Genomic DNA, 23,604 nt, shown 5'->3' on the forward strand with positions numbered 1-23,604 from the left:
AACAGCAGTTTCAAATTTTGATTGGGGGTAGGTATTTGTATCATATGACCTTGAGGCCATATGACACCTTCCATTATTTCCAATTCCAGGGTCTATTCAAAGAGCTGGTCATTACCTTTAAACCACTAATGGTTTAAGACTAGAACATCCAATGGGCCATGTCCTCCCGCAATATTCTGAAAGCACCAGCACCATAAGCATAGTTAGTAGGTACTCAGAGGCACACAGAAGTGGGCCGTCTCCATAGGGGCACTCTGACTCTGGAATTTCCTTACAAAGCAGATCTACTTTCTGTTGGTATTCCATCATGAGATAAAACTAATTTAATTCTGGCTTGTGTGAATTCCTAAACTCACTATATATTTTTTCTTAATGTGTGTCAGTGTATAGTGATTTTAATTATGTTGACTTTGAGTTGACTTGGTGTTGTTACTGGGAATGGACAGGCGGGCTATAAATATTTCCAACAATAAATGCAAATGATGAGCCATATAAGTCTTGAGTGATTTCATTTATCAAACAGGCAATATTTTCTACTTAATTACAACTAACACGACTACCCCACCTCCTGCAAATGAAACTGACATAACAGATTTATTCATAGTATGCATTTAAGTAAATTGAGAAATGCACACAATTTATTTTAGCTCAACAGAATTATTCAAAACCATGGGTGGGGAACCCGTGGCCCTCCAGATGTTGGGATACAACGATCGGCTGTTGTACTACATCTGTAGAGCCACAGAACCCCATTTCTGCTTAAAACAAATGCTGAAAACATCTTACCTTGACAAAAAGTAGCATTAATTCTTTTGTAACCTTGTGGACAATCCACCACTTGCCTATATCCAGGGTAAGCTAAATTAGAAGATTAAAAAAATTAAAAAAAAGGAAATTACCAAGTGATACAATCCTCCAAACCAGAGTCTACAAGGTCAGGAAAGTGCCATGAGTTCACATGCTCCCCCTTCTTTGTCTGCTCTCATACACATTTGAGTCCTTCCTCTACGCTGTTCTAAGCCTTGCTTGCCATGGTATCTAAATCAGGTGACTATGGTTAAGGCTAAGCTGCAAAACTAGGTTTGCAACCCTATTTAAAACCATTGTTGAGGCATTCCATGCCAAATCGACCAAATCTGGCCCATAAAGGTTACATCATGCTGTTGAAATTTTGAAGAGCCATGGTACATGTTGAAATGTATGCCCACAACCCATATATACAGTGGTACCTCTGGTTACTAACTTAATTTGTTCCGGAGGTCCGTTCTTAACCTGAAACCGTTCTTAACCTAAGGTACCACTTTAGCCAATAGGGCCTCCCGCTGCCACTGCGCAGCCGCCATGCAATTTCTGTTCTCATCCTGAGGTAAAGTTCTTAACCCGAGGTACTATTTCCGGGTTAGCAGAGTCTGTACCCCAAAGTGTTTTTAACCCAAGGTGTTTGTAACCTGAAGTACCACTGTATGTGTATGAGAAAGAGTGAGAGAAAGTTTTACAAGGGCAGGGCCACCATCTCTCTGAAAACTTGTGCAAGGTCACATTTCCCATAAAGTGTGTGTTCATTCTATCTGCCATAGAATGAGATGCATTCTACCTATCTTTATCTTTAAGGGTTCATTTTGAAGACCATAATCTCTTTTTAAAAAGTAGTGTGCTGTATGCCAAAAGTAGCTGAATTAGAGCAGAGAACAATGGCCCAACATTTATAATGTTTCCACACACGCACACACCCCAGTTACTTCTGCACTCATTTGCTTGGATCTTATGGACCACAGGTACACTGCAACATTTTTTGTTGCAGCACTCTCTATTTAAAACTCTTTTTAGAAGTCTACTTCCACATGTCCACACTCCAATCTGCTCTTAACATACTTTGGCTTGTAGGGATCATTTGAAGAACTATTGCAGTCTGAGGCAGAATGTGGGGTTAAACAACTTTATTGTTTAAAGTACTCCGGGGTTTGCTGTCGCAGAAGGAAAGGATCCATGCACTGGGCAGCCCAACTACTGACCCAATATCTCCCTCCAGCCCACCTGCTGAGATCAGGAGAAGTTGCCAATGGAAAGGTTCCACCATGGTGTGGGCAAGACAGTTGGGTACAACAGCAATGTTGGTTTGTGGTACCTGCTCCCCCCAAGCTATGGCTGAGGTCTTAGCATGCCTCATCCAAGACCCCTTATGGAGATCCGCTATGGGTACTGCCCAATGACAAAGTTGTGATGAATGTGGGCATTACAAAAAATGACATATCAAGGTAGCCACTAGCACTGGCCAATTTGAACCCTGGATAAATGTATTTATGGCTCTTTCAATCAGTAGCCAATATCCATCCAGATAAAGAATCAATCTTACAAAGTGAGAGAAGTAGAATCAGCTGGCGGTGTGAACATGGGTGCAGCTGTGGCCCAGGGTTTCCTCTGCAGACCAGTACAAAGCAGTCTTCAACCTGGTTCACGCCCAGGTCCTGCCCCTGCTGCCGAATGGGCCCTAGGGCCAGCTCAAGCCTGAACTGTGGCATCACCACTTTGCAGGGAACAGTTCGTCCCCCCTCTGCCAGCCATGCAGGAAGTGCAACACCACCTACCACAGAGAGGCTGCAAACCTGCGTTTTCATACTTTGCAGCATCAAAATGCATTAAATAATGATGCTGATCATCACTTAGTGCAACATGCACAGTTCGGTCCCACAGAGAAGAGAAGAAGAGGAGTTTGGATTTGATATCCCACCTTTCACTCCCTTTAAGGAGTCTCAAAGCGGCTAACATTCTCCTTTCCCTTCCTCCCCCACAACAAACACTCTGTGAGGTGAGTGGGGCTGAGAGACTTCAGAGAAGTGTGACTGGCCCAAGGTCACCCAGCAGCTGCATGTGGAGGAGCGGAGACGCGAACCCGGTTCACCAGATTACGAGACTACCGCTCTTAACCACTACACCACACTGGCTCTCATATTTTATATTGGCATTATAAAAATATGTCAATCTCATGGCAAAGTCATGAAGCTCAAAACCATAAAAGATTCCAAGGAAAGCCTTTTTTCTTCCAACATGATTACAGTCTGACAAATAATACAACTTTAGTAAAGGAAAACGTCAAAATGTCATGGGAATAAGGCGACCCTGAATCAGCATCCTGTGAATGAGTCAACTACCAGGCAAGGATACCAGCTTAATGTCAAAAGTGTTAACAGCTTACTCAGTTTCCTCTTAGTGCTTATCTGGGATCTATGAAATGAGAGCATTTGCTCATCTTCATAGGAAATTAGTAAGCACATTAATGTTTTCTTTCTTTTTTTGCAAATTGACAAAGGAGACTTAGACTGAAGCCAAATAAAAGAAGCAGAAAATCTCTTTTGTTAGCCATTGCATTATGAGTGAACATACTTCCATGATTCTGAGTACCACAATAATTACTTAAATGGGTACTGTTTCTGTTCCTACCATTGCCAAACACTAATTGCCTTCCTGAAAAACAATAGCAGCGTACAGCGCTATTTTTGAAAACTCAAAGCTTTACTCATACCCTTATGTCCCTATGCTGAAAAGGACATACATATGCTGACATATGCACATTATAGTGCAGAACGGTAAGATGAAAACAAATCTGAAAAACACTTACCTGGTTTCTTTGGACATTTTTGGCATTTGTTAAAGCCCCAGGAAGTACCTACAGTCCCACAGCAATCTTCTTGCTTTGAGAGACCAGGGAGTGCTTTACCACACTAGGAAAAAACAAGTTGAGAAACCTCGGGTTAGTGCTGCTGAAAAATAAAACATATCTAGAATGCTGCTGCTTTAAAATCACCATGACATAATTTCACCCGAGAGCAGAGCAGCCAGCCCTAGTCCTTAAGTTACACCACAGCTTAGGCACAGTTACTGATAGCACTTTCTTTGTCCTAGCCTTCAAAGAACTACTTCTCCATGATGACTTGGTCCTATGCTGCCACCGTAAAGTTTTTAAGTTGAATAAGGGTCTCTAGGCCTGCCCATGTGGTTCTTCTGATGTTTAATCGTTACTGTAGTGGCATGAGACAAGTAATAAAATAGCAGTTAAGAATGTAAGAAGAGCCTGTTGAATCAGGGCAACAGCCCTTCTAGTCCAGGAATCCTGTTCTCACAGTGGCCGATCAGATACATGTGGGAGACCCACAAGAAGGACCGGAGCGCAATAGCACTTTCCCTTCCTGCAGTTTCCAGCAACTGGCATTCAGAAGAATTACTGCCTCCAACTGTGGAAGCAGAGCGTACCCATCATGGCTAGTACCACTGCAGTACCAGCCTGCCCATGAGGCAGAAGTAAACACATGGTGGAAGCTGAAGAAGAAGAAGAAGAAGAGGAAGAGTTTGGATTTGATATCCCGCTTTATCACTACCCGAAGGAGTCTCAAAGCGGCTAACATTCTCTTTTTCCCTTCCTCCCCCACAACAAACACTCTGTGAGGTGAGTGGGGCTGAGAGACTTCAGAGAAGTGTGACTAGCCCAAGGTCACCCAGCAGCTGCATGTGGAGGAGCAGAGTGAATTGAACCAAGGCTTGGTCTTGGTTACAGCTCATAGTTAGCTAAGACCTTAACCACGAACCTCAGTTCAGGTGACATACTAAACAAAAAGGACTATGGAGACATGTGAATATCATGCAAAATGTGAATGACAAATGAAGCAATACATCATTAAGCAGCAAATTTCCAACCTATTCATTCTTCATAGCAATCCAAATATTCCCTTATAAAAGTATATGAAATTCATCTCCTTCATCGTTCTTATAAGGAACAAACCTTGTTATTATAATTTCTTCCCTGTCAGCCCCTATATTGCATTTTACATTAAAATGGTTCTAGTTACTTAAGTCACTGCCAAGTTTATGCTCTGTTTATTGCTCCATTGCTGGACTGAAAAGACAGACACACCCTTTCCTCTCTCTGGATAACTTACATGTAGAGCTGAGACAGACCTAAAAACTTAAATTTGATTTTGAATTCACAACCGCAAAATAAGCCCTTGAAAGCATCTGTTTTTGGCCTTTTCACCAAGAAACATCAGCTTACTACCCACAGATTTTAAATGTCATCACAAAGGTCAGTTCCCCTACCCTACAGCCAACTTTTCAAAATCTTAAATTTCTGCATTTCAAAAGCCAGGTATTTAAGTGAAAATATTCAAGTCTCCTAATTAGAGATGACTTGTTAGCATTTATAGTCAGATATAATTATTATGAATGCAAGATGTTCACTGAACTTCAAATTCCAGCGATAAGCCACACTGCCCCTAGTTTTACCAAATTAGTAGGACAAAATGGTTGAATGATGGACATGCATATCTAAATGTTCCATTGCCACAAACTCAAAAGCATCTGGTCAAAATTGATCAGAAACTGAGTGGTAACTCAGTCTATCAGTTTTAGGATTTCTACGTGCACAACAGAACCTCTGCCCCCTTCTCCTTCCCCTGTGCACCTTCTGAATTTGTTCTGATGTTTCCTGACCCCCCTGGAGGACACTGACCATTGTTTTCAATATTATAGGTTAAATCCAGAATTTTTCTTCTGTGAAAAGAAGAGACTGAGATCCAATGGAGGCTCCTACTGCAGAAATGGGACGAGTTCATTTCTGCTGAGTCCCTTTTCTCCCAGTGGCTGCCAAAAGCAGACAATATGATAGAATTCCAATTAGACTGTGATAACTTTCAGAAGAATGTCTGCACATTGTGTGACGGGGTAACAGACTGAAATCCAACAGGTCTGCAAACTCATTCATGTTGTGACAAAAATAAAATAAAATTCTACAGCTACATTAGCTAGAATTACTCAGGGGAAAAGATTTTGGAATTCAGTACGTTGGTCACTCCATTAATCAAACAGCATATTGAAGCTATGATAAAGACAATATCAGTTCTTGGAGTTACTTCAAAAGAAATTGTATATGAAATGTTTTACTGTTGTTTCATTTTATTGTACAAATTTTAAATTTTGTTGATAGCTACCCTGAAAACTCAGTTATAGGGCAACCTATAAATATGCAAAACAAATAGATAAGTGGGGTTACACCACAGAAGACTTTAACTGTTTGTTAAGAGTATATGTCAGAAGAACAAGTGTGTCTCCAAGTGGATGACAACAGAATGATCTCTTGTGGAAGGTATCAGTGAAATAAGTTTTTCTTGCCTGTGTTTTCTGAACGCTGTATGGAAAAGAACATAAATCTGACCTCTGAAGGGTTTGTAAGTAAACCATTTTAACTTACCAAACTTTTGGTCTTTTTCTATACTAAGGGAAGTGGGAAACTTCGAAAGGAACTTACAAGGACATATTTTAAAGGTCTAACATCCTATTTTTCCACACTTTGCTACATATTTTGTGATTTTAAATCTCTGCTGGGGTTCTCTCACCAAAGACTACTTGCCCCAAACTTGGATCTTGGCTTCCAGTTAATTCTCCTTTCGATGCCTATTTTTCTTTCCCAACCAACACCTATATCACAAAATACAAATGGTCTCTGAATTAGGGAAAACAGCTCTTTTGCTCTGATAATCAAGAAACTGGTCACAACACTGGATAGGCTCATATGTTACTCTGAAAGAAGACATCCCAAAATGGAATTGCATGCTCTATCAGACATATTGAGATGGGTTTATGGTCCTTATAACTGGAATCCATTAACATTTGGGGCAGTTAGACATAATCTGTGAGGGGAAACCAGACTTCTGTTGTTTAGCCAGCTATTTACAAGCATTAAAGTAATCTTGCCTGACATGCTTGATGGGAGGATTTAAAATCATGCTGTGCAGATACCTCAAGTTACAAAGAGTGAAAAGGAGGGCAAACAGGAAGCAGACCAATTGGCACATTCCATAAAGGAACACAGTGCTGGAGAATGGGAGGATCGGCTGCATTACAGAATATGGGGTCAATTTGTCTGATTTGGTGGTGGATATTTTCTTCAAGCACACAGGAAGCAGGCTTGCTGATCTGCTAAGCCTCAAGGTTATTGTTGTTTACAAACAAGCTATCAAGGTACCTCTGGCTTCTTGTGATGCACTTGAAAAGCATAGAAAGCTGGAACTGGTAGTATTAAATTCAAAACAGGAACTATAATGATACTGTATCACAAATGTGAGGCTTTGGTGCTTACCTAGCTAACACCTGTTCAAGGTAAAGTGTAACCCTAAATCTACATGAGATGGACAGGGCATACCAGAAGGCCAACAAAAGGGTGGACTCTTGTGTAGATTCTTATAGTGAGTAAGCACTGATACAGAGTACCAGTACATAACCAGAGAAATCAGTGTGGTTTTGATGTATCAGTCAAATGACTTAATGGTGGGAACAAAAAATTTGGGAACTCTTTGAAATCCTTTTGGCATGACAAGGAAGCCGGCCAATCTGGTACCTTGTACTAAAACATAATACATTGCCTAACATTCCTTCTTTGCTGCTGCATTCACAAGAATTGCTGGCCCATGTTATACTGCCTGCATTGTTGGTTTCTACTACTCTTTCAGTTCTCTTGAACTGTTTGTTCTTGACTTAGTTTCATGTGTGTATGTGGTAAATGTTGCCCATTGTTATTGGCCAGTATCTTTTGAAGTGTTCATTAGAGAATAAAATTTGAGGTGGTACAAATGCAGGCAAAATATAAAGCCTTAGCCATAGATTTGAAGTTTTCTGCCAAAAACACTCATGCAACGAGCAATAATGAATTTGATTCATCCACTTCACATTTTTCAATGGTTGAAATCTGAAGGTTTCTTTTATTGTCTGAGTGGGTAGTACTAAATGTTCTCAGGCTTAATCACTGGTGTTTCTGTGAACCATCCAGAGTCTTGGAATTTTGTAGCTTCTGCTTGTCATATTCTACAGATGGAAGAGATTTTCATTCTGTGAAATAGACCGGTCTTAAAGCTAAATTCTGTTTTGACTGACTCGATTTTGGACAGATCTGCAAGTAATAAACAATGTTGCCTTTTGTACAACCAGTACTGGGCCCTTGGGATAGAAAAGACTCAAATAAAGACAGACAAATAAATTATAAGGTAAAGTATGAATTGTGCCTTATTTGTCTACCATTCTCTTCTTCACTATTTGAATAGCTGTCTTCCATCAGTAAAAAGGATGCTTTTATATTGCACTGCATTTTAGTGCTTAAACTCTTAAGGAAATCATTTTTGAAATTCGCTCCTAACCTATTCCTCAAAAGCTCCTGAAATCTTATAAATACCACATTTTTAACTTAAAAAAGATGTTGACATATTACTTAAGGAGGACAGACAACTTTTTAAAGTGTCAAACACAGAATGAGATCCATAAAATAAGGTTATTTTCCTATTATTTATTAGATTTATTACCTGCCCTTCACCATAAGGTCCCAAGGCAGGTTACAGCAACAAAACAATATAACTGAAAACACAATAAAACCAGCCAACCACACACAACAATCATCAGGTTAATTTACAGTGTTCAGGAATGTCACAAAAAAATATTTTCAACTGTCACAAAGCCAGGGTAAACTGGTCAGTCTTCAGCATAAAGCAGAGGGTGAAAAAGCATGATATCAGATGCCCCTCTGAGGGAGTTTCCCAATGCTGAGGTTTACCACAGAGCCTTTCCTGAGCCACCAACTCCTCAAGCTGCCAAGAGTAGTGGAACAACCAAGAGGGCCTCCTTTACTGACCAACACCCGGGATGGAATGCAAGGAAGGAAGGAAGGAGGCAGCCTTTCAAATATTTGGGGCCCAAGTGGTGTAGATCTTTAAACAGGAACGTGAGCATCTTGAATTGGTCTCAGAAATAAACTGGCAACCAGTGCAGCTGCTTTAGAACAGAAGTTATATGAATTCTAGATGTAAATCTGGCTGTTATCAGAGCATGGACTGCTGCTTAGTTGTGACATTCTCCCCATCGAATCCCTTATATAGGAGGTCCATCTGGTTAGTTTGCTGAAGAGCTTGACTCCTAGTAGTAGTTAAAATCAACAGAGGAGCCCCTCTTGGCACTTTCTCTACCTTCAAAAGCTTGTGGGAGACAAAAGGGCAATTTCTGAGGCAGCCCCCAAGCTGGGAAGCTTTTTGCTGAATGCTGAAGATTCACCTCTTTACCCTGGCCGTTGACACTTGTGACCTATATTTTTAGGACTCACTCTGGCTGTGATTGTGATTTGTTTTAAACTGTTTTAATGTTGTATTCTACATGGTTGCGACTTGCCCTGGGATCTCACGGTGAAGGGTGAGTAACAAAATAAAATAGTAACAGTGATAATATGAGCAGCAGCAGTGATGACGACGATGATGATGATAATGATAATAACGATAATGACAACGACAACGACAACAACAACAACAACAACAACAAGACACTCTTATTTAAAAAGGCTCTCTGTTGGCTGCCACTGATTTTAATTTTGGCTATGGTTGGCTGATCAGTACGTATAATATTTATTAGTTTTTAACATGTTTGCATTTTTCTCTTTAACTAGTAGTAAACCTAAGCAGGTGATCTGATATCTAAGCTAAATTTTAGTGGGAAAAAAAGTTTTATCTATGGCATATAAGGGCCACCCCAGTTAGTGTCAACAGAGGTTGCTGCTGTTGCCATTGTGCTGCACTGCTTGTGATAGGAGACAGACTGAACCGCTGGATTATACCAGTTCTGAGACCCTAAACTTATGGTGGTGCCTTAGTTCACAGGACTGGGCCAGTGATATCTGAATACCCTGAATATAAAATGGATCATTTAGTAATAAACTAAACTGCTGTGGAAGTTTAGTTTAATATATGACCTCAGTTTTGGTTTAGGTGTGGTATCACTTGCACTGATGTTGAAAATTATTGCTTATGAGATTGTAACTGTTGCACATTTCCACATAAAAACCATAAGCAGGGATATATCCAGCACACAATCATTTGGGAATTTAAGTTTGCTACTGTGCTACTGTAAAGATTTTTTAAAAAAACAAAACAAAAATTGGCAACAGTAAAGCTATTGTACTAATCCCATAGCACTGATGAGAATCTAAAGTTAGAAGAAACAGACTGACTGATTAGAGTAAAGCAGAAGATTAAGATTGAAACATTGCTTGCGGGACAAGGAAGCAGGAATCCCTGCATCATTTCAAGCTATTCCAGTCTGTTACCAAGTCAGGCACTGGCTGCCTAAAAGGAGGCAGAACAATACCCACGCCCAAGTCTCCATCAGTTTCAGCAGAGCTAACCGAGTTCAGGAAAGGGCTCTCACCATGATGAACAGCATCACAGCAGTGCCAAACCACACTGACTGTGAGGATCAGAAAGCCTTGGTGGATTCCTGCAGTTTTGTGACCCATCTGCTGCCTTTTGTTGTGTGTTTTTATTTAAACACCATAATAATATAGTTAACAATAAAGTGATATTACATGTTTGAATGGCGTTGAAATCAGGTGATGTTTTGTCTGTGAAGTAAGCCATCGTGACCTTAAGATTCAGCTCGGAGGCTATACATTTCGTGTACCACAATAATGTCAGTTCCAAGGTGAACAGACACACCCTTGCACTCTCCGCGGAGCAGGCAAAGTCATTTCCCTCATTTTTCATTTTAAAATACATAAAGTACAAAGACTTGTTTAGCTGTATTGCTGATAAAATTATCGTATTTCCTTACTGAATAACTGATTGTTATGTTGAAGAATACTAACCAATACAACACTGGCACATAAACCTATATAGTCTCAGATGAAGAGGAGAGAAACCCTTAAATACTTCCAGATTTTCTCCAGAACTTGTACAGCATTTGTTTTGGCTTCCATTGAACATTCTTCTTAAGCAAGCAACAATCACTGCATTTTCCTTTATCAACTAATTAAAACAGTGTTTGATGCTTTTGCTATTTGATACATATTTAATCCTCTGATATTATGGAGCACTGATATGGCAAAGTAAACATATCCATGCAGATTTCTGACAGTGTTTGCTTAAGACCTCCTGAAACCAAGCCCTGAGCTTCAAGAAATTCCAGGCAATTATAACTATTCTACTTTATGAGATATTTTGACTACTCTTGAGGAAAAGTGCTTCAAAAAGTGCAAAGCATCTGATTTTACTTGAAGAATAATATTTTCTAAAATAATAACAATGGTAAATTACAATGTAGCAGTTTGAAATATAGTTGGGAGACCAATGAAACAAATATGATTTACCTTCCCTAAGAAATGTTTGCAAAACCTGCCTGCAAATGGACAGATCTTTCCTCTGTACATTACCTAGTACATGCCAGTATATTACTAAGCTAGGTTCAAAATATTGGTGTTAGTGTACAAAGTCCTCAGTGTTCTAGAACCAGGTTACTGAAAGGGCTGCCTTGTCCTTTATACAGTGGCCAGATCACTGCAATCATCGGGAGAAGCCCTCCTGACGGTCCCACAGCTATACATTTTACTTAACAAAATTTATGTATTGATTATTAGAAAAACTCTTAAGTGGTTTACAAAAGTATAAAATATTCATGAGAAGAAACCATTAAAAGAGGTATTTTAAAACATTCAAAAGATGATTGAAATCCTCAGAAGATACACATGTAACTTCTACATGTCTCAATACAACTTGCCTAAACAATAATGTTTTAACAAGGTGCTGAAAAGAATACAGCAAAGGCAGTTGCCTGGTGTCAATAGGCAGGAGATTCCAAAGTGTAGGTGTGCGTGGCGTGGGCGTGGCTCATATGTGTTTAGTTTTTATGTGGACCACAGCTTTGGAACAGTGCTCCTATAGATATTATCATGGAGCTCACATCTTTAATCAAAAACCAAATCCTGATTCAATAACTGAGGGGGTTTTTTTCTGTTCAAGAGCAAAAAATTCCAGATAAGTATGCTGTAGAATAAGCACACCAACCAGCTACTGTTTAGCATCTGATATCTGCATAAAATTGCATACAAACTGTCTTAGTTACAAAACATGTCACTTCTGCATTGGTCTCTACAACATAGCAGGTGCTGCAGCCTAAGTAAATTGTGTGGTCCTCAGTAATGAAAACCCCTGCATTAAGTGAATTAAATTAATACTATCCAATTTAAGCAATATCAGTGGCTACACCCAAATTCAGCAATTATAGCCAAACAGATGCAAATATATTGAATTTTTTTAAAAAACTGAGCCTTAATACATAAACTCTTGACACATGGTAGACATATGTATTAAATTATATTTCTCCTACATTCAAGCGTCCCATAACAATTTCAACACTCATTAATCATGTGGAAAATTAATAGGGCACACATTAGCAGTACAAACTTTATTGTCTGTATCACTGACGCTATAAACATATTTTGAGGAATAACAAGCTATTGTATGTCATAATAAAGGCATTTTTATTAGAATTAAAATGAAAAGCAGCTGAAAGGGGAGGGAGTCAAGGAAAAGAAACATAAACTTGCTTGTTTGCTTGCTTTTAATAAGACTCAGTTGACCAGTGCTCTAAGCTGCCAGACTTCTTGGCTTCCAAAAAGACTCAAAGTATAGGCATGGAGTTGACCAATATTCTTAATGGTATGGAAAAAACCAGCCTGTGGACTACAATTGAATTACTTTTGGATCATAGCTGCTGCTGCAAATACATTTTCCAGTGCCAACAAACTGTATGACAGCCAACAAATTTTAAAATATGAAACACTGTGCTGCCTCCTTAAAGGAAACACATCAAGACTCCAACAAAGAAAAATGCTGTACACCTGCACGAAAAGGAAGTACCATCCCAAAGCAGTTTCCTTTCCTCTTATTCATTTTTTTTAACCTCCAACCCTATATTCTCTCTCTCACACAAACCCACACCCACACATCCCAATACCAAATGAACTGAGAAACTCACAAACTGATGGCACAGAAATGTTGTGTTCTCAATTTCTGCTTTTGAATTCCAATTCCCCATTGGCCCTATGCACTTCATTCTTCTCAACATCCCTCTAAACCAAGAACCATTCATTTTATTTGATATCTGTATGCTGCTTTTCCAAAACAAAGATGCACTCAAAGTGATTCACAAGTATGAACTGTTACCAATATAATCATATGACAATATCAGTAGGCAGAAACAGACATTTCAATAAAAATAATTATGCAGTTCAACACAAAATGGGAAATGGGAAGAAATTTGTTTATTTCACATTTAAATGTAAGCCTACCTAATTCATACTTTCCAAAATACCAGTAAAACACAAACTAAACACAGGTATCCTTCAAAATTTGCACTCAATTATTTTTTTATGTACTTCTCCAACCATATAAAGCATCCAAAAATGTGTGTATTACAGAAAGCTTCACACACAAAAATGTGGAAAAATGCCTTCTATTAGGGAAATCTGCATCCAAAAAAGTGTTTATTAGGTGACATGTGTCTGAAAGTGCATAGAAATTTTCATGCAGACTTCTAAAAAATTTAAATCACAAACAGATGTCGAAAAGGGGTGAAGTAAAGTTAGAAAAATGAGAAATCTAGAAAGCAAAAGGGTCAGATTTATCCATCCCTAATATAAAACTATAATTCAAAAATAATGTGTAAGGAACAACCCAGTGCTGACTGACACAATCCCTCTGTGTAAAGCATTATATTATTCTATGGGGAATAAATCAGTCATTTGATTCTGTTCCATGCAATCTGAAATCGCAAATCCAGGAGCAGTTTCACCACAGCTATTTGTCTTAGCCAGCCCTTAAAAGATGTTTAATACAAGTCTAGTGATTTGAGGTAACAGCCAGCATGTTACCATCTTGTCAGTTCTGTACTGCAGCATCCATAGATCATATTGATTATGAATGCACAGTTCAGATCCAATTATTTGTTTCACTCAGAAACTACAGCTTACTAATGAGCATAAACATTTAGTGCAAAGCATAAACAGTATTTTTTTTAAAAAAAAGCATCTACCACACACACAAATGAGAGCGCACCTGTTGTTCTATCAATAACCAACACAAAGAAACCTTCCATATCAGAAGAATCAGGTAATAGACAAGTCAAGTATAAAGTGGACGCTCAGGTTGTGAACGTGATCCATGCGGGAAGCACGTTCGCAACCTGCAGAGTCCGCAACCCGCAGTGCCGCGTCTGTGCACGCATGGGTCATGATTCAGCACTTCTGTGCATGCGCAAAGTGCAGAAACTCGCAAGTAACCTGTTCTGATACTTCTGGATTTGGCGTGGTGCACAACCCAAAATCGCGCAACCCGAAGTGTCTGTAACCCGAGGTATGACTGTTTAGGAATTAACAAGGTCCACTTGCAGTTTGAGCTAATGCAAAAGTAGCCAAATTCTATATAATTCTGTTGGCATCATTTGCCAGCAAAAAAACCCTGAATTTCATAAGGTGGGCTAATTATCATTTCCCTTCAATGGAGCAGAAAGAAATTTATCACAGTTAGGGGGAATTTCAACAAATAATTAGATAAAATATCGATGTCACCAACACCACAAATGGAAATAGGGTTATTTAAACTGCAATGCTATACCGAATTATCTAAGTGGATGTGTGATCAGAATTATTCCCACATAGTTCCTTTCCACTGCTCCACTACCAACTTTTGTGGGTGGAATTACCCACTTTATCCCAGAATACTGAACAAAGATGGAGCGGGCAGGGTGGAAGAAGCATTAAAATTCTAATTTTAAAATGAAACTGCAAGACTTAGGGAAAGTATTCAAATGGGTTTTCTTATGAACAGCTCACTTATTCAAGTGCAGCCTGACTTTGTGGAATAGGATAAGAATCCAAAGAAAAGAATATGCATTTGGTGCTGTCTTGGCACCAATCAAATGTGGTGAACAATTGACTCCATACCAAATGGCATAGTGTCTAACATTTCTTAATTTTATACAAACCTGCCTCTGTGGGTTTGGTTTCTAACTGTAATTATTTCTATGCACAACTGCCTGTGCAACATGTGCTCTATCCAACCTCTTCTCCATACATATTCTACACCAGACGGGAGTAATAATTTTAACAGTATTGCATCAAGACAGTCTCCTAGCAAGGAATGCGGGTGGCGCTGTGGTCTAAACCACAGAGCCTAGGGCTTGCTGATCAGAAGGCCAACGGGGTGAGCTCCCGTTGCTCGGTCCCTGCTCCTGCTAACCTAGCAGTTCGAAAGCACGTCAAAGTGCAAGTAGATAAATAGGTACCGCTCTGGCGGGAAGGTAAACGGCGCTTCCGTGTGCTGCTCTGGTTCGCCAGAAGCGGCGTAGTCATGGTGGCCACATGACCCAGAAGCTGTATGCTTGCTCCCTAGGCCAGTAAAGCGAGATGAGCGCTGCAACCCCAGAGTCCTCCACGACTGGACCTAATGGTCAGGGGTCCCTTTACCTAGCAGACCACTTTATTGTGCCACCCTTCTTCCCAAATGGAATCCAAGGAAAAACTTATTGAACAGGCATTGCCTTAGAGCATGGAGATCAAAGTCAAATAGGAGGACTGGAGGAGGGCAAATGTTGTCCCTATTTTCAAAAAGGGGAAAAGAGAGGACCCAAATAATTACCGCCCAGTCAGTCTGACATCAATACCAGGGAAGATTCTGGAGCAGATCATCAAGCAAAAAATCTGTGAGCACCTAGAAAGGAATGCTGTGATCACCAATAGTCAGCATGGATTTCTGAAAAATAAGTCATGTCAGACTAACCTGATCTCGTTTTTTGACAGAATTACAAGCCTGGTAGATGAAGGGAACACAGTGGATGTAGCCTACCTGGATTTCAGCAAGGCATTTGACAAGGTGCCCCATGATATTCTTGTAAAGAAGCTGGTAAAATGCGGTCTTGACTATGCTACCACTCAGTGATTTGTAACTGGCTGACCGACCGGACCCAAAGGGTGCTCATCAATTGTTCCTCTTCATCCTGGAGAAGAGTGACTACTGGGGTGCCACAGGGTTCTGTCTTGGGCCCGGTCTTATTCAACATCTTTATCAACGACTTGGATGATGGACTCAAGGGCATCCTGATCAAATTTGCAGATGACACCAAACTGGGAGGGGTGGCTAACACCCCAGAGGACAGGATCACACTTCAAAACGACCTTGACAGATTAGAGAACTGGGCCAAAACAAACAAGATGAATTTTAACAGGGAGAAATGTAAAGTATTGCACTTGGGCAAAAAAAATGAGAGGCACAAATACAAGATGGGTGACACCTGGCTTGAGAGCAGTACATGTGAAAAGGATCTAGGAGTCTTGGTTGACCACAAACTTGACATGAGCCAACAGTGTGACGCGGCAGCTAAAAAAGCCAATGCAATTCTGGGCTGCATCAATAGGAGTATAGCATCTAGATCAAGGGAAGTAATAGTGCCACTGTATTCTGCTCTGGTCAGACCTCACCTGGAGTACTGTGTCCAGTTCTGGGCACCACAGTTCAAGAAGGACACTGACAAACTGGAACGTGTCCAGAGGAGGGCAACCAAAATGGTCAAAGGCCTGGAAACGATGCCTTATGAGGAACGGCTAAGGGAGCTGGGCATGTTTAGCCTGGAGAAGAGGAGGTTAAGGGGGGATATGATAGCCATGTTCAAATATATAAAAGGATGTCACATAGAGGAGGGAGAAAGGTTGTTTTCTGCTGCTCCAGAGAAGCGGACACGGAGCAATGGATGCAAACTACAAGAAAGAAGATTCCACCTAAACATTAGGAAGAACTTCCTGACAGTAAGAGCTGTTCAACAGTGGAATTCGCTGCCAAGGAGTGTGGTGGAGTCTCCTTCTTTGGAGGTCTTTAAGCAGAGGCTTGACAACCATATGTCAGGAGTGCTCTGATGGCATTTCCTGCTTGGCAGGGGGTTGGACTTGATGGCCCTTGTGGTCTCTTCCAACTCTATGATTCTATGAGGATGGCATGACAAACACTCTCTGGTACAAGTGTAATTTGGCCAGTGGTACACAGTGATCTTGAGCTAAGAAGCAACATGTTTCCCCCTACATGTGGAGAACATACAGTAACAGAAGTATTTGACCAAGACATTAGGCTTTACATTTTACAGTTCTGCCTTGGAGTGCTGATGATTTTAATAGATGAAGAATGTTGATGATTCCTGAAAGCTCTATCTGGAACTATGCCAGAAGCAGAAATCTACGTGTGTGTCGTTGTTCAGCAGGAAGGGGGTAGAATAAGGATAAAATCAAGGGAAATAGGCAAAAGAACCACTAGAACTCATGGTCAGATTAAGAAAATTAAAAGTTTGCTTTTCATTTCTTTTAGATTAATCACAGATGATTTGTAGAGTGTTAAAATGTAATGGTTTCCATCACCTGCTTGATTACCAAGCAGGTCACTAAAGGCCATAATTATTTAAGTTTATATTTCATTGCTTTCTGGGATTTGCTTCTCCCTCCCAATCCTTTTTCCTTCTGCACCATATTTTAGATTGCAAGCCTGAGGGCAGTGACTCTCTTATGTTGGTAAACTGTGCTGGGTCCCTTGCATAGGCTGAATATTAGGGCAAAGATGCTTTAAATAAATAAATCCTATTCACAGAAGGAAAAAGGAAACTCGTGTTTAAGAATGACACAAAATACAGTCCATCAAAATATTATACAATATCATGGATGGTTTCTAATACTTGAAGACTGGAAATATCCAAATTAGATCATCCAAACTAGAGTTAAGATTGTTCCAGAATATAAGCACAAATAGAAATAGTACTAATGTCTTCAGACACAAGACTATATATTTACAACACATTATATAAATTAAGAATCTAATAAACGCAACACTTTTGTAATGCTGGATAGAAGTCACAAGATAATCCGGTCTTGCAATAGATTATATACTTTGCCAAGACATACACATGCATTATATTACCAGTCTCGTTTGCAGACAGTAAAATCACCTCTGATCCCAAAGTAATTAATAAAACATTTTTGAGCACCGAATCTAACTTAAGAAATCCACCATGCAAGAAAATACATAAACACTGACAACTGCTGAGCAAAGTAGTATTATGGAGATTACCCAGCACAGATATAAACATTTGAAGTGATTACATTAAATGAATACAAAATGGGGAGGTGGGGTTGGTAACCCATATATGTTCCCACCCGTTGCATCAGAACAAGTATTAAATATGTCAAGAAAATAAATTCATCTGTTTATCTTGAGAAGTCATCCAAATCTTAGCAAGATACTAATATTAAAATGGTCTCAAGGTAATACAAATAGAATTTGGGATTTCTCTCATTACACACAAAATCAAAATATTCTAGAAGATCACATGAAAAGTTCTGGATCAAATTTAAATGCTATTAGAGCAATTAATTGGGGGCAGAAGACCAGAGTCAGGGTGGTAATGGAAAGTTTCCAAAACTAAATCCCTGCGCTTCTTACAGTTTTCAGATCACCCTTCTTCAGTATTTAAGTTCCTCTTAATTCTATGAAGTTAGGGGTGCCAAGTTACAGAATTTGCATGCTCACTGTCTCACTGTCTAGAAGTGTCAGATCTTTAAAAATAAAATTCAAGACATTATAGATAAAACTAAGCAAACTTACAGGTATTCTGGTTTACTATATTGTTGGCAACAGGAATCCTAGGATACAGTGGTACCTGGGGTTAAGCACTTAATTCGTTCTGGAGGTCCATTCTTAACCTAAAACTGTTTTTAACCTGAGGTACCACTTTCACTAATGGGGCCTCCCGCTGCTGCTGTGCCGCTGCCACGCAATTTCTGTTCTCATCCTGAAGCAAAGTTCTTAACCCGAGGTATTATTTCTGGGTTAGCGGAGTCTGTAACCTGAAGCGTCTGTAACCCGAGGATGCAAAGGTCCACTGCAAAAAGCTAAAGCAGTGAGCTCACACAGTAAGTGTTTACGTAGAATCTTCTGTTCACACACTGCATACCATAGCTAAACAGTTGAAACTAAGGAGAGGAATTCAAAGATAAATTTTCTTGAAGAGCTCAGTGCTTCAGAGCCTTCAATGGATTGTTACAACTACAGAACTTGATATGGCTATGATATTGGGGTTTGGTGGGGTGTTCTCTCAGGGTCTTTTCCAACCCTGTGATTCTTGATTCTAAGAGTGGATCCACCAAAGTAGTCAAACCAGAAGGACTGGAACTGGCAAAATGATAGGGAAATTGGTCGCAGTTACTAGGTACTTCACAGCCACTTGTAAATCAAGGTTTAGACTACCACTTCTCTCTCCTCTTCCAGTGTCTGTGAGGTAATATATATCTAGGCATCATGACTAGCCTTATCCCTCATGAATATATACCGTATTTTTTGCACTATGACTCACTTTTTCCCTCCTAAAAAGTAAGGGGAAATGTGTGTGCGTCTTATGGAGCGAATTCAGGCTGCACAGCTATCCTAGAAGCCAGAACAGCAATAGGGATTGCTGCTTTCACTGCACAGCAATCCCTCTTGCTGTTCTGGCTTCTGACATTCAGAATATTTTTTTCCTTGTTTTCCTCCTCTAAAAACTAGGTGCGTCTTATGGTCTGATGTGTCTTATAGAGCGAAAAATACGGTATTTTTTGAATCCCTGTTAGAGCCTTCCCAAATTGGTTGACATCTACCTTTTGAGGTACTGAATTCTAATTTACTTATGTGCTGTGTTAAGAAGCATTTACTTTCATCTGTCCTGATTATTTTTCAATCTACAATATTTGTCTGACTGCAACTCAAAACAGATTTAGCTGTACATATTGATGCACCATTAATATTTTTGTTGATATATGTGGGAGCTGTGCTCTCCAGTTTTTGCAACAGTCAGACCATCTCCATATACTCCCAATTGCACACAGAGCTGCCTACATTACAGTGAAGGGGATTACGAATCTATGTTAACATTTTGGAGCACTCTTGGAGTTCTGGATCAGTATCCATGTGAGAGAGATTACTCTTTAAAATAATAATATATTTATATATGCTTAGGTGTGAAGAGGTTACTATATTTCATATATAATAGGATTTGCTTACCAAAAAAAAAAAAGGAATTTAGTTCAGTAACAACAGCACTTAAAAAACTGGAACAGCAAAATCAAATCCACAAAATGAATTCTGACATGGCAATATGGCCCATGTTGTTGCTATTGAACACCTGGCTTTTAGGCCTACCTGCAGTATGCCAGATTTTTCTTTTTTTGAAATAGCTTAAATTGCCCTTCTGGAATTAATGAATAAAATGTTCAAAACAAGTTCTCTTCCCTCCCTGCTCACCCGTGCTCACCTCTATATTCTCTCTTTAGTTTCCCCTATCGTAGCCTCTTTATTCTTTGCCATTTTTTTCCTCTGGGTACTTTCACAGAGCCAACATTGGAGTCAAGCCCAGAGCTTACTTTGTGCCAGATGTATTCCGTAAACATGCATCAAGATGGCAATTGGATAGTGAGATGATGGTGAAGTTCATACTGGGACTTTCCAGTAAATCTTATTCTATTTCCCCCATTTCCGACTTCTCTTTCTTAAGCTCTTATTTTCTCTTCTCCCCTCTTTTCTTCTCTTTTGAGTATAATTTCTACGAAATAATAACCTCTGATTGTAATACTCTAAGCTTTATGATGATATTAATATTCTGAGCTGTGCACTGAGATTCAAGGGGTTCAAAAGATTGATAGTACTAAGTTCTTCTACAAAAATGTTGCAGACCCCCTGGCCCTCCAGATGTTTTTGGACTCCAACTCCTATCTGCCACAGCCAGCAGGACCAGTTAGTAGGGATGGTGGGAGTTGTTCAACAACAACTGGAAGGCCATGGGCTCCTCATTCCTGCTCTAAACCAAGAAATATACTCTTCAAGACTATTCAAGGTTAATTAATGTGATTCATAGAATAATAGGTCAAATGCTGGTATCACGCTCTTCCCAGATCTAAGAGCACACAGAGTAAAAATTTCAGGCATCATATATTCCCATTCAGAATGTCCAGACCCTACAGCCTTTCTGGAAGGATCAACAACAGCAGATTCCAATTTATCTCTCAAAGTTGTATGTACATAAAGCTGATGCTTTGTCAACTGCAGTGATACCAGTACGCTTCATAGAACAATTCAATCCACTGAAGAGAACCTCATTCAAAAGAGTCAGATTTGGACTGGACCCATTGTACTTCAAAAGCAACTTTATCTAATTTAGGTGAATCAACATGCTTAATAAAAAACAGCCGCACCCCCAGGATAAGCCCTAAACCATTTGCCCAATAAGTTAAATCACCAACAGCAAAAAGCAGAGGTTCTTAATTAGAAACTCTCTCCTGAAGGAAAGCCTGCCAGAACCCAAACCTTTAGACTTTTATGAAACCTATAGTAAACATTTGTATCCAGACATAAGTTCTAAAACATGATTGGGTTACCAACTGATTCACTTACCAATAATATTTACATTTCTTACCTGTGTCCCTATAGTCTCCTGAAAGCATCGCCCAAGCTGGGTTTTAGCAGAAATAGGATACACATGTGAAATAGGATGCTGGTGAGAGTAGGTTGAAGGCACTTTCTGGGTCTTCTGAAATGGTAGACTTTGATAAGAAACCTGGGAATGTCCTGATTGGGATGGCTTTGCCTTCTGTCCTGTTGATGTGCTATCAATCCTTGAAACCTGGTGAAAGTGCACTGAAGCTTCGGGGGGATGTTTCACATGGATGTTCACAATGTTAGGAGGAAATTTCACTGGAAAAAGAAACAGAAGGGAAAATACAGAAAATCTTGGGAAGGTTGTTGTTAAACTCCGCCAACACAAAAAAATTAGGGGATGAAATGGACTGGCCCAGGGGCAGCAAGAGGAAGAAAGATGAAGTGGATCCCCACTGTGACAGTGAGGAAGCAGGTGTGTTCCTAGATCAAACTTCCTCAACCTCGGCCCTCCAGATGTTTTTGGCCTACAACTCCCATGATGCCTAGCTAGCAGGACCAGTGGTCAGGGATGGTGGGAATTGTAGTCTCAACATCTGGGGGGCCGAGGTTGAGGAAGCCTGTCCTAGATGCATGCATCTACAGAGACTCTTTTGGGAATGGAGTGTGAATTTGGAACCTCTGATTCACAACCGGAGGAGGGGTGCAAAGAAAAATGGATGGGCTCCCATCTGTCATTTGAACCTGTCGTTTGAGCCCCAAAGTAGCTGTTGATCTACCTGAACTGAGAACTCTGTGAAATCCCAAAACAAAGAGAAAAATAACACTAGCTACACGAAAGAGCAGGGATGTCTTAAGCATATCTGGCGCTGTGGTGCAAGGATCCCTCCGGCGCCCCCCACCCCCACGTTTCCCTCTGGGCGGGAGGGCGGCTCCTCCGGTGGGACAGAGGCTCCAGGTGCGCCACGGCATGGCGGAGGCAGGAGAGGGCGGCGAGCTGATGCCGGGAGGAGCCGCATCCAGCCTCCACCTCTTTCCTGGAGCCCTCCAGAACTTGGCACCCAGCGCCACTAGCCTCTATGGCTAAGACACCCCTGGCTACTCTAAAAAAACGGTTTTGTGATTAGCAGCTTTAATATTCGCTGGGAGAGCAGGATTATTTTAATCAACAGCTGCTGACTTGCTTTAAAAATTCAGTGTTAAGTATAGACTCTTCTCTGGGTAATATTGTAGCTTCAACCTTGCATACAAAAATGACATCACAGCTGTCAACTAGCAGCTATAATCTAAGTGCCCTTTTGACCTACCATGACCATCCAGCAATGTTCAACCAATTTTAAATGATCAAAGCAAATATGGTGCTTTCATACGGTCTCTCTTATATATCCCTGGATTCCTATCTGACAGCCAAGATAATAAAAAGGCAAACAGAAGGAAAATATATTTTCTAAAAAGAAACAGGGATAACATCTCAGACGTCAGTTCCATTTTGAAAGTGAGATTCTTTTCGCTTCAGAATGAATGAAAATACCTTATCAAACAGCCTTTCAAGAACTGTTCCTTTTAATTCTCTGAACTTTCTAAGGAAAATAGCATTCTGTCATTCAGATAGGCTCAGAATTTCAGCTATGTTTAAAGCTATGTGGACAGATGTTATGACTGTCTCTGGTAGTCTGGCAGCCAAACTTAAAAAAAGTAAAACCACAGCCAATAGGGAAAATCATTTACCTTTTACTCCTTGCTGCCCAGGCATAGTCAGTGGTAAAGTATGCGTGGAATGGATGACATGCGATCCCACCGCCTTGTTTGCTTGCTGAGGATTATGATAAAATTTTGGAGCGCTGCCACTCTGCACTGGGATCTGACAAAGTTTACCAGTGTAATTAGGAGGGCACTGGCACTTATCTCTTGAACTACACTGGCCTCCATTCATGCAAGGAAGGTGGCAAATAACTGAAAGAAGAAAGAAAAACAGAGAGAGATTGGTGTTAATTTCTCTTCAGTCACATTTTTAGTACTGTCGCCTATTCAATCATCCTGTTTAATGACTGACAGGCATAGCCTCACTTGTGTAACTTTGACCATTTGCCAGAATGAATCTTTTTTACTTGAAACATAATTTTCATTGACTAGCAAAACATAGCATGTTATATATTCATGGAATGTTATATTTGCAATAATTCCACAAGGCATTATATACTGTACCTAACTTTCAAAGACTCCAGTGCCAAGTACACTTATTTTGAAGGAAGCACCATTGAAAGACTCACCCATTCAAGCACTTGCCTCTCAGGATTGTTGGACAGAGAGAAGCAAG

The 23,604-nt window shown here is 40.1% G+C and overlaps 1 protein-coding gene across 12 annotated transcripts in view; it reads right to left on the reverse strand.

The window, feature by feature from the left end:
• Nucleotides 1-23,604, reverse strand: part of LTBP1 (latent transforming growth factor beta binding protein 1) — a 180,216-nt gene that overhangs the window by 91,966 nt on the left and 64,646 nt on the right. For all 12 annotated transcript variants that reach the window (XM_083432124.1, XM_083432120.1, XM_083432127.1 and 9 more), the window contains 4 exons: nt 23,016-23,240; nt 21,328-21,605; nt 3,617-3,719; nt 787-858 (listed from right to left, as the gene is read on the reverse strand). In XM_083432124.1, the coding sequence (XP_083288250.1) occupies nt 787-858; nt 3,617-3,719; nt 21,328-21,605; nt 23,016-23,240 (678 nt within the window). The remainder of the gene's footprint in view (nt 1-786; nt 859-3,616; nt 3,720-21,327; nt 21,606-23,015; nt 23,241-23,604) is intronic.

The sequence above is a fragment of the Podarcis tiliguerta genome (genome assembly GCF_965153285.1).
Source record: "Podarcis tiliguerta genome assembly, chromosome: 3".
NCBI lineage: Eukaryota > Metazoa > Chordata > Lepidosauria > Squamata > Lacertidae > Podarcis > Podarcis tiliguerta.